The 12,099-nt window shown below is 35.7% G+C and overlaps 1 protein-coding gene across 5 annotated transcripts in view; it reads right to left on the bottom strand.

The window, feature by feature from the left end:
• POU2F1 (POU class 2 homeobox 1) overlaps positions 1-12,099 on the bottom strand; it is a 185,168-nt gene that overhangs the window by 42,322 nt on the left and 130,747 nt on the right. For 4 of the 5 annotated variants that reach the window (XM_082614244.1, XM_082614241.1, XM_082614243.1 and 1 more), the window contains exons 6-9: positions 10,139-10,327; positions 8,568-8,694; positions 7,358-7,452; positions 1,610-1,786 (exon numbers count right to left, since the gene is read on the bottom strand). In XM_082614244.1, coding sequence (XP_082470370.1) covers positions 1,610-1,786; positions 7,358-7,452; positions 8,568-8,694; positions 10,139-10,327 — 588 coding nt within the window. The remainder of the gene's footprint in view (positions 1-1,609; positions 1,787-7,357; positions 7,453-8,567; positions 8,695-10,138; positions 10,328-12,099) is intronic. The other variant, XM_082614242.1, reaches the window with a different exon arrangement.

Below are 12,099 nucleotides of genomic sequence, written 5' to 3' on the forward strand. Positions count from 1 at the left end.
GTTTGTGAAATGTTGCCACTGCTAAAGTCAAAGTCATTTTGAAAAATAAGGAAGAGCTGTGCCAAATAATAGAATAAAACCATATAGCAGAACACCAGACCATAGGGAAGCTCTTTTATAGAAAAAGGAGAGAGAGAGAGGGAGAGAGAAAGAGCAAGAACCCTGGCAGTATGTTGGGTCAAATGCCACAAAAAGGCAAACCACTATCTGGGTAAAAGTTAAAGATTTTTAAAGGCCTTAACATCCCTGGCATATCACTCAGGCAACAATCTCCTAGGAAACGTAAGAGTATGCTGTGCTAATAGCCTAAGAGCTGAAGCATTGCTAAACATGCCAACCTTATACTTATTTAAGCTTATTAATTTACCCCTATCGATCTAGTTGTATCTTTTAGCTTTCTTTTTTGAAAACAAGCCACATGGTTTAGATGTTTCAAAAGTACTAAAATCTTTCTGAATTGTAATTTGTTTCTTCACAACTGAGACTCCTTACAAATATAAGTACACTTTCTCTAAAATTACATCTATTAAAAAAAACATTTTATGTTCTCAATAAATAGTTTCTTTGAGCAAAAATAAATTACCAAAGAAATATAAGGAATAAAAGCCTGTTCTTAAAAACACAGAGATGTCATTTTGGAGGAGCCCAGTGACCGCACTAGGCTCACTAGTGAGTAGGTGGCACACTACTGTACTTTCAACATAAAATAATTTGGATAGTATTTAAGTGGTGGCTTAAATTTCAAACAGTAATTATATTCTCTGGGAAAAAACCATCATGTTTCTCCTGATTCCATTAAAATGCCCAATCCAATCTGTACTTCAGTAATTTTATTTCACCTAATGATCCTATATCATTTTACATAAATGTCATTCAGTTTAATTCTTTTCCTGCTTTAAAAAGTATTACTTGTGACAGGTTAATTAAAGAGTGAGTCAGTAGGAGTGCTTGGGAAAAATCCCATATACCCCAACACCTGTTTAAACCATTAAGCTTATTATACTTTAAAAGCCCTCTATTAGGTGACATTTTAAAAAATTAATTTGGAATTTTCATCTTCAACAGATTCCCATTTGATTAATCAGTCTCAGTTCAGGCTTATTTTGTGTTTGTGTGTGTGTGTGTCTCCACCACCCCTTTTCTCTCTTCCAAAAAATGGTTTTAAACAAGTCTTTCAAACATTTCCCCTTTCAGCTACTATAAAAGACCTTGTAATCTTTACTCCTCTCAATCTTACACATATGTAGCACGAAGGTCTAGAACCCGATGTTTTTCAAATAACAAAGCCCTCAGTATAGTCATATCGTCCTCCAACATAATCTTTTAAATTCTCACCATGTATTGGTATTATTCTAATTTCAGAGGCCTGTGTTCTGAGAGAAATCTTAACGATTTTAACCTAACATTAAATTATAAATTTATAAATGAATACATACGATGAAAGTCTAAACTTATAAATGCAGAAAATGGCTAACAACAAGTTACAGTGTAAAACTGAAAAAGAAGGCTGAGAAATATACTGTTCTTTAGAAGTCTCTTTGGACATGGAAAGCAAATATTTGGACCCAGCCAAGGAGGGAAACCTAAGTTAAAGGTGGGTTCATCTTACCTGAGTGAATCCAAGTTTGATTCGTCTTTGTTTGAAGGTCTTGGCAAATTGCTCAAGCTCCTCAAGGTCACTGGGCTCCTCCAAGCTGGGAGTATCCATTCGCTTTGGTGTTGACTGGCTCTGTGGAAGTGTCTGAATTGGGGTTGCTGCTATTGTGCGTGTTGGGGTGGCTGGCTGCTAGAGAAGGAACAAAAGAATAAGAACAAACATACACCAAGATATTTAAGTTTATATCTGGAATGGCTGCAAGTAAACAATGTAAGGAAACGGCTGTATTCAAGAACTATGAAGACCATGTGTCACTGTAGAAGGTACAACATAATACCCAGTGAAAAAAGCAGAGTGTGATGCTATATACAGTACAGTTACAGTTAAGGTTAAACATGTAAGTCTATGGAAAAGACTTGAATACACAAAAATGAAATCCATTGTCTTTGGGTTTTCAAATGGCTTGAATACATGCATCTCATGCCATTTAATAAATCAGTCTTTATTTTTAAGAATCTATGTCATAAACATGCCACTTAAACTATAAGTTTCAAAACAGCAGAGACCATACCTGTCTTACCACTATCATATCTCCAGCTTGTAACACAATATTATAAAAAACATATAAGATTACTAAAATTATTTTAAGGGGGAAAAGTAAATCACCTACAGTTTAAATAACAATAGCTTCACTTCTGTCTACTTTTTCAAGTTTTCGTCCATAGAGCTACATTTTTTATGCTGTTTTTAATTTGTTGCACTAAATTTAGTCTGTAAATGTTTCTCACAAATTACAATGTTCAAATCTCTACTAACAAGGCATACATCCCACAGATCAGAGTAATTTTTAGAATATGATTAATACATTGGAATGGACCATAGGGCATGAAATGGAGGAGTAAACTTTTTTTATTTAATTGAGGTATGACTGACATACAAAAAAGTTGTACACATATAATGTATACATCTTGATGAGTTTGAAGATAAGTAAACACCCATGAATATATACCATCACCATATACAATGCCCTAAATTTATCCATTACCCCTAGAAGTTGTCATCCTCCCTCAGATCTACATTCTTAACCTTAACTGTAATTATGGTAACATAATTTTATACTCTGATTTTCTCACTTAACATTATGTTTTAATTTTTTCCCCATATTGTTTCAATCATCGTAATTATCATTTTCAAAGGCTGACTGAAAGGCAATATTATCATAATTTATTTAACAATTTCTTCATTGCTAGGCACTTTTTCATTTGTTTTCACTAACAGGTAACACCACAATGAAAAACTCTGTGCATACAGTTCTTTTTTCCACCTTTGTAATTAGTTCTTTGAGATAAATTTACAAAGGATTTTCTATAACTGGATAAAGAGTACACCATAAACAATTTCATGGCTTTTGGTACACATCATACATAATGCTGGTTCTCACTATACCATGTTCTCCACATGATTTGTTTTAGCAATTTAAAAAAATGTTTTGCTAACTCGGAGTAAATTGTACTTTGCTGTTTCCTTAATTCATATTTCTCTTATTACTTAAAGCCAAATTTTCCCCACGTGTTAATTATTATCTGTATTTCGTTTCATGTGAATTGAACTTACATCTGTAACCCATTTGTATATTAATGATATCCTTATTCTCATCCTTATCCTTAAAGAGCTCAATCAAATGTTATAGATAAAGCCTTTGTCTGTTGTATTAATACAAGTAACTTTCCCAATCTGCTTTTTTCCTTTTATTTTTCAGTGTACATAAGTCTTAAATTATCATTTGGGTGAACTTTTGTTATCTTCTGTTGCTTCAAATCTGAGAAAGCTTTGACTTATTTCTAACTTGGATAAAATTCCTTTTAAATATTCTGCTAGCTTCTTCTATGTCTTTTAAAATATTTAATTATTGAAATCCATCTAAAGTTTATCTGGGGACATGAGGGTATAATCTATTTTTTTTAAAGAAAATATTAAATCTCCTTATTACACAAACACAAGGCTACACTGTTTTACTCACAAGCCCTGAGTAGAACCCACCCTTCTGAGTATTCACTACTGGGACGTGCTGCCCTGACTCTGCATCAGAACCTGCTCAGTTAACCCTTCCTGTGAACAGAAGCCCAGGTGAGAGATTATAGGACAAGATTACAGATGAAGTCCATGGCTATGTGCTTTTTTCTTGTAATTTAAATGGGTCATATACCCCTAACTTTGACCTCATTAGTAATATGCTTTCTCCAACTGAACTAACTGGCCCTGAAAACTGCACAAGAGGAATTACACAGGCCTACAACTGGGGTAAGTTCCTCTCTATCATCCTGCTTCAATGAAGACAACAAAATTCATCTCTTTGGAATGTTGACACTGAGAAAATTTTAATATGACCATCTGGAGGAGCCCAAAACTGTACCAACCATATTAGAGTCCTATGTGGTTGTAACTTCCCACTGAAACTGGTTGATAAGTAGAGGTGAGTCTCAACTATCAGATGGGTGCTTCATTTCTAGGCTTGAAGTAGCCCCATTATCAAATAATATAGGACTAAAAATAGCTTTGGTACCATTTGGTGGGGTGGTTACCATAAGTTACCCCAACTCCAGAAACCTCAGGCTGGACTGGGCCAGAGCTAGAAATAGTAGAGTAAAATTCAGTGAGCAGGAGTCAGGATGAAGCTACAGGAGCCCTGCCACTGTTTACAAAGCTCGTAGGCCAGGAAGGAATTGCTGGTATAGGCTTTTTTCCAACCTCATTTTTATAATTCAGCTTATTCACAGTTAAGTGCACCATTTAAAAGTGTACAGTTTGATGTGTTTTGACAACTATATAGTCATATAACTGCTACCACAATTAAGATGCAGAAAATTTCCATCACCCCAAAAGTTTCCTTGTGTCCTCTGCTGTCAATCCCCACCCCTAGCCCCCATCCCCTGGCAACCACTGATACGATTTCTGTCCCTATAGTTTTGTCTGCTGTAAAATGCCATATAAATTGAATCATAGAGTATACAGTCTTTTATGTATAAGTCTTTTGGCTTCTTTCACTTAGCATAATGCTTCTGAAATTCATACATGACATTGAATGTATCAGAAGTACATTTCCTTCTATGGCTGAGTAACATTCCATCATATAGATATGCCAAAATTCATGTTATCTATTCACCAGCTGATGAATGTTTAGGCTGTTTCCACTTTGGGGTGATTACGAATAAAACTGCTATGAACAGTCAGTCATACACAGGTCTTTGTGTGGACAAATGCATTCATTTCTAAGAGTAGAACTGCTGCGTCATAAGGTACATGTATATTTAACTTTATAAAAAACTGCCAAGATGTTTTCCAAAGCGTCTGTACCAATTTGCAACCCCACAGGCAATATATAAGAGCTGTAGTTGCTTTATATTCTCATCAACACTTGGTATTATTGTAGTCTTTTTAATTTTGCCCATTCTAATGGGTGTGTAATGATATTTCTTTTGCATTTTCCTGATGACTAATAATTTTGAGCATCTTTTCATATGCTTATTGGGTATTTACATGCCTTCTTTGGTGAAGTATATTCAAATATTTTGCATACACTCCCTTTTAAAAAAAACCACGTTTTCTTATTGAGTTGTATGAGTTCTTTATATATTCTGGATACAAGTCTTTTATTAGATATAAGTTTTAAGAATATTTTCTTCCAGTCTGTGGCTTTTCTTTTTATTTTTTCAACAGAAGCTTTTAATTTTTATGAAATTAAATTTATCATTTGTTTCCTTTTACAGTTAGTGCTTTTTGTCTCCCACTTAAGAAATCACTATCTTACACAAGGATACAAAGATTTCCCCCTAAGTTTTCTTCTAGAAGTTTAGGTCTGCAACCCTTTTCAAATTAATCTTTGTGTATCATTGTGAAATAAGGAGTAAGGTTCTTTTTTTTTTTTTTTGCCTATGGCTAGCAAATTGTTTCAGCACCTGAAACAAGACTTTCCTTTTCCCACTGAAATCCTTAGGCACCTTTGTGGGAAATCAGTTGGCTCTATATGTGTGAGTGTACTGGACTTCTGTTCCATTTCTAGTCATATGCCATTACCACACTGTCTTTATTACTGTATTTTATAATTCTGTATTTTTATAATTCTTGACATCAACTTTCTTACTTTTCAAAATTGTTCAGCTATTCTATGTCCTCTACAATCCTGTACAAATGTTAGAAACACCATGCAAATTTCTACAAAGAAAGCCTGTAGATATTAATTGGGACTGTGTTAAATTTATAGATCAGTTTGGAGAGAACTCACATTTTAACAACCAAAGTCTTCATGAACACATTGTATCTCTCCATTTATTTAGGTCTTCTTCAATTTCACTCAGCAAGATTTTGTAGTTTTCAATATATAGGTTTTACAAATGTTATGTTAAATTTATCCCTAATTACTGTAAGTATTTTTCTTCTTAATTTCAATTTCCAAATGATTGTTGTTAGTATATAAATTTGTGTATATTGACTTTGTATCCTACATACTTGCTAAACTCAATTATTAATTCCAGCAACATTTTTGTAGACTCCTTGGATTTAGATTTTCTACATAGACAATCATGTCATCTACCAATTAAGACACTTTGCTTCTTCCTTTCTAATCTATATGTCCTTTATTTATTTTTCTTGTCTTATTGCCTTGCTAGTGCAATTGCTTCAGTGCAATGCTGAATAAAAGTGGTAACAGTGGACATCCTTGTTCCTGATCTTAGGGATAAAGTATTCAGTCTTTATGACGTTTTTTTTTTTTTTTTTCCCCCGGTACACGGGCCTCTCACTGTTGTGGCCTCTCCCGTTGCGGAGCACAGGCTCCGGATGCGCAGGCTCAGCGGCCATGGCTCACGGGCCCAGCCGCTCCGCGGCATGTGGGATCTTCCCAGACCGGGGCACAAACCCGCGTCCCCTGCATCGGCAGGTGGACTCTCAACCACTGTGCCACCAGGGAAGCCCCATGACGTTTTTTTTGTAGATGCCTTTTAGCAGGTTGGGAAAGTTACCTCCTAATTCCTAGAAGAGTTGTTATCATAAACAGTTGTTGAATTTTGTCAAATCTAGTAATTTGTTAGTATTAACTGATAACTTCCACGATTATGGACAAAGAGAATCAGAGATGGAAGGGGAATTCAGGATCAGCTAGTTCAATCACCTAATTTACCTATGAGGAAACAGAGGTGCAGAGAGGTGAAATGACATGCTCAGAGTCACAGCTAGGAAAGAAACAGAACTAGATCTAAAGCTTAAATTTCTAGATGCCTAGACCTGCCTAGACCCTCTAGATGCCTTAAACTCTGGTAAAAATTAGCTAAAGCAACATCTGAAAGTTGAGATGGAATAAAACACAGAGATAAGAGCTTCTTTGCAGTTTCTGAGAAAGAGCAAAGGGCAATGATGGGTTTTAACTCAGGCTCTAGGTCTAGCTCAAGTGGTAATCTCTACTGCCAAATATCAGGGTGGGGAGGGTGGCCAAACAGCCAGAACTCATTATTCATTTGGTGCTAACACAGTTATTCTTTATGAAAATATAAGAAAATAGGGACTCCCTGAAGATTTTCAAAGACTACATCAATTTAGTAGCACTGCTTTATCAAGCTGATAAGCCTAGCTTTGAAATTTTCGTGAGTTTTTGAAAACTATTTGAATTATTTTTATTAAGGGGTTGTGGTTTTAAGTTAAACAAATCCCCAAAGAGTCTCAAGACAACAGGATAAAAGAAAGCAACCCTCATGGAAGAAAACCGACCTGGGAGGTGAGGGTGATGCTTGGCTGCGACTGTAGGAGGTTGGCTTGGCTTTGCTGAGGTAGTTGCGTTAAAAGATTTTGCGCTTGCAGGAGACCTGTAAAACACAAACATGTTATGTCAAACATAAAAGATTACCTTGAACAAATGGCAAAAGAAAAAATGAGAAAGTGAAGTGAAAAGTTCCAACTGATCCCCTGATAGTCTTACTGGTCTTAAAACTCTTAATGTCTTATTTGCCTAAAATTCAGTCTTGTTAAATACAATTTGGGCAAGAAGATATGGAACAAACTAAAACTGGTAGATGTCTTTAGTGTAACCTGAAATAACCTCTCTGACTGGCCAATTCTTTATTTTACCAAGGAATGGATGAAAGTGAAGAAGAATTCTAAATAGAAGCAGCTTGAAACTCCAAAAAAAAAAAAAAAGCTCAACTTCTTAACCCAGAAGCCATTAGAAACAGCTAGTATATGCTGGGACAGAGAACTATCTAGGTCATTAAAGGGGCAGGATATTCTATCCATTAAAAGTGGAATAGGTTATTTACACAACAAAAGATTTTGGAATGAATGATCAAGAAGAAAAAAGGCTAAAAAACAGAAATAATGAGGAATCAATAGAGATGCACTAATGTTCCTTGAGTTGAAGCCTTGATACTCTGATACTGTCTATACTGATTCCATTACAAACATGATTGAACTTTATACAGCAGTAACACAACAATATTCAGCACTAAAAGGTCTTGAAGATTTTTTTATAATTCACAAAATTTGCACAATTTCTAACATGACACCCCTCTCCTTCTTAAACTTTAAAAGAAAACAAATGATTGTTAGAAGCGTATACTTAAAATGCTCAGCCCATTCTTTGAACACATTCCCATGAAAAACTATCAAAACATAAAAGCAACTTATCCAATGTATGTTCAGCATGTTGAAGGATTTAATTTAGAATTTTGGCCAAACTCATGGTCCTCCTTACTGATTAAACAGATGAAAGGCAGTGAAGGATGACCTTCAACAATTAGGTACGCATGACAAAAAAGTATTTTTCTCAACGTGAAATACTGAGCTTAAAGTTAAATAAAATTTAATAAAAACACGGTTCTAACGGACAGCTTCTGGGCCAAAATGACAGTAGTCAGCATGTATGTCACACAAGTGGACAGCCTTGGTGTACCATACCACTAATAAGCTCTAAGGAGGCGCTCACCCTGCTGGCCCTGGGGCGTCTGTGAGATGATGAACTGCGCTGGTTGCAGGTTGGTGGTTGGATGTACCAATACAAACTGTTGCAGGTTGAGATTCTGCTGCTGAAGTTGTTGCAGTTGTTGCAGATCCTAAAAAATTAGGATTAAAACATGGGTTGGAGACTCTGAAATAAAAGCTTGCTTAATCTTAAGGTTCCCAGATGATGAATTCTGCCAACCAAATAAAGAAGAGTCAGTATTTGACATTCTTACAAACTCCCAACAAGGATGTGCTCTGGGTGCATTCACAAAGCATGTGAAGAAACCTGGAGCTGCTACAAGGACTTGTTATTTCTGTGGGCATATATTGTGTCGTGACTTGTGCTGTATCTAATTTTCAATAGTTATTTAAAATTCCCTCAGAACAAATGCTTATGGTTGTGTTTTTAACATGTAGAGGCCAATATGGGTTTTTCTCTCAACTGAGAAAAGAATATGTTGAGTCTTTAAGTGTTTGATTAGAGTTTTCTCTTGTTAAGCAAAAATTGAGAGTGCTACGTCTGAACTTGCATCAATAAATTAAAAGATTTATAATGATTCATGAAATGTGGCACCAGCCTATCTAACTCAACTGAGAAATCAGTGTAAAAATTAAAAAAAAATAGCTATCCATATAAAAATCTGATCTACAACATATTAAACTTGCTTATATTGGCCTAGTATTTTATAATTTTCAACAAGCTTTCATGTATATTATCTTATTAGCATAATGTCAACATAGAGTCTCACAGCTTAGGCACTAAAAACATTTATTTGGTGATGAAAAAAATGGCCAAAATAAAAACATGATCTTGATAAAGATTGTATATAATAGTCATAAAGATTAGCCTGACATCTATTCTGTACACTTTTAGTTAACTAGTTCTTTTTTAATGTTTAGTCAAACTCTAGCTACAATTTAAGTCTATTTCTGAGCCTTCTCTGGGGGGATAAAGATAATTATCTGCACTAGACTCATAATAACTCTTCATACATTTCACTGATATGACTACTTATACTTTTTTCCTCTCCTTGAGATAAAGGATTTCATTTACCTTTTTCCCTCCTTGGTAGAACTCTCTACGCCTCTTAAATAAATTTTTATTATCTCTGGATACTTTGCCCTAAAATGCGAAAATTAAAGCCAAACAACACTCTAATGCAATTCTGCACAGAGCTAATCACTCTAGCAGAAAGATGACGCGCAGTTTCTCTCACACATAGGTGGCAACATTCACTGCAGAGCACATGAAAGAACCCATGCCTGCTGTAATTAGCTAATTAAAATAAATACAGTAATCCCCTGCTTCAGAAATATGCCAGCCAATTATTCAAGAATTGTCACTTAATATAAACAGTCAGTTATTCAAATAATCAGTTATGTGTTTATAATATCAACTCAAATAAGCAAACAAATGTATTATTTCTAGTTCAGTGGTAAAGAAGGCTACCCCACTTACCTCACACTAACAATCAGAAAGTAAGCTTAATACCAAAGAAAACCTGCCATTTTATTCCTCCCTTCCCGCCCCAGCTATGAGAGTTACTCACTCACCTGTGCGATCTGGATGGGCTGAGACAGGGGGATCTGAGTCATGGGCGTGGCGGCGGAGGCTGAGATGGTGGCCCCAGCAGCACTGTGCTGTTGGCTGGCGGAATGCTGTTGCACTGCAGCAGCCAGCAGCTGTGCCTGTGCCTGTGCCTGCTGTAGTAATAACTGTTGCTGGGCTGGCGTCAAAGTCAGCTAAACAAAATCAGGACAAACAGTCGGAAAGGGTTGAAGGAGACTGGCCTCTAATGCAAGGCCACTGCTTTGAAGTAAGCAACTCAAGTGGTGTTAAACCTTAGCTACCCAACTTCACATGGTTAGCATGAGGCTAAAATAAAATGTTCATTAGCCATCAAGCTACCAGTACTAGCAGACCATTTAAATTAAAATGGTGGTCCTCACTCTGGACTTAATCATTCAAGCTTGTCCAAGGCCCTAGGGTTCAGGCAAAAAAGTAATTAACTAGTAAGCAAGAAAAAAAAGAATCAATGCTGACAGGATATGAAAAGAAATTTACACCCAACAGAACAGCAAGTGATTAGTCAGATGAATGAAGAACAAGGATGCTGGATCTGACCAGGAAAGAACTGATAAGGCCCAGCTGCTTCCCGTTAGCATGAATCCCTGCCATATTCCATCATTTTCATTATGTCCTAAGATATGACTAAAGAATATGAGGTCCATTTGTTTCTTTTCCAAGTCCCTACAGCCTCCTCCCCAACAGCCTTTTCTGTTATTGAAAGCATTGGGTCTTTGCAACTTTACATCCTCTTTCCAACACATTATCTCTGTGAAACAGGTGGTGACAGCCGCTCTCTTTACATGCAAATGAATCCTAATGCCCAAGTTTAATAGAAGCTCCAGCCATTCTGAACCTGGAATCCCAAGTGTCTCTAACTATTGTAAACACTAGTCACGCAAAACAAAACCCAAAGAAAACAGGAAATGTGTTTGAAGATTTAAACTTGCTTTCATAATGCAACTTATTTCAAACACACTTAAAGTGATAAGTATGTTCTTCTTTTTTTTTTTACATCTTTATTGGAGTATAATTGCTCCACAATGGTGTGTTTAGCTTCTGCTTTATAACAAAGTGAATCAGTTATACATACACATATGTTCCCATCTCTCTTCCCTCTTGCGCATAAATATGTTCTACCTTCTTTTTGGTGACATGTTCTGATCAAACCAAGAAGGAATATTCTGAAGCGCATGTACAGTCACTTAATGGCACAATCCTCTTTCAAAAAGGGTCCGATATAGTTTGTGCGTTAGAGATGTAAGAATCAAAATCAAATCATTCAAAAACCCAATATGCTTCGAGATACATGTTTATAAATATTTTATATAATATGTAAACATATATTAGTCTCTACTGATGGGATTTCATAAACAAGTTTGCAACAGTTCTTAAAAGAGCCTTCCACCACTGCCAAAACAAACTTAACTGAAATGAAGGAAATAAAAAATTTTGTGGGTTGATGTGATGTGAATTGAGTAACAAATGACTTCCTTACCACTCCTCTCGACCCCCCCCAAAAGATAACTTAATAGACAAATTTTCAACATTGGAAAAATATTTTTAATGATGTCTCAGAGCGAAGACAGTTCAAAAGTTTAAAGCTTAATATATTTGCACAGGCCAATTTACTGTCGATAAAAACAGATGACATTTATTGAATGCTACTACATGCCAAGCACTGTTCTGTGAGTTTTATATGTTATTACTCTTAATCTTTAAAACAATACTGTTAGATAAGTATTATTAACATCTTCATTTAACTGAAGGAAAACTGAGGCACAGAGAGATGAAGTAATTAGCCAATACAGTAAACTACAGAGCCAGGATACGAGATCAGAAGTTTCATTTTAGAACACTATACGGTAACTTAAAATGTTTTTCTTTTGTAGGTACTAATCCATTACTCTGCAGTGATGTTATAACTCCGAACTGACAACTATAGTTT

This window comes from Mesoplodon mirus (assembly GCF_964341445.2).
Source record: "Mesoplodon mirus genome assembly, chromosome: 3".
Lineage (NCBI taxonomy): Eukaryota > Metazoa > Chordata > Mammalia > Artiodactyla > Ziphiidae > Mesoplodon > Mesoplodon mirus.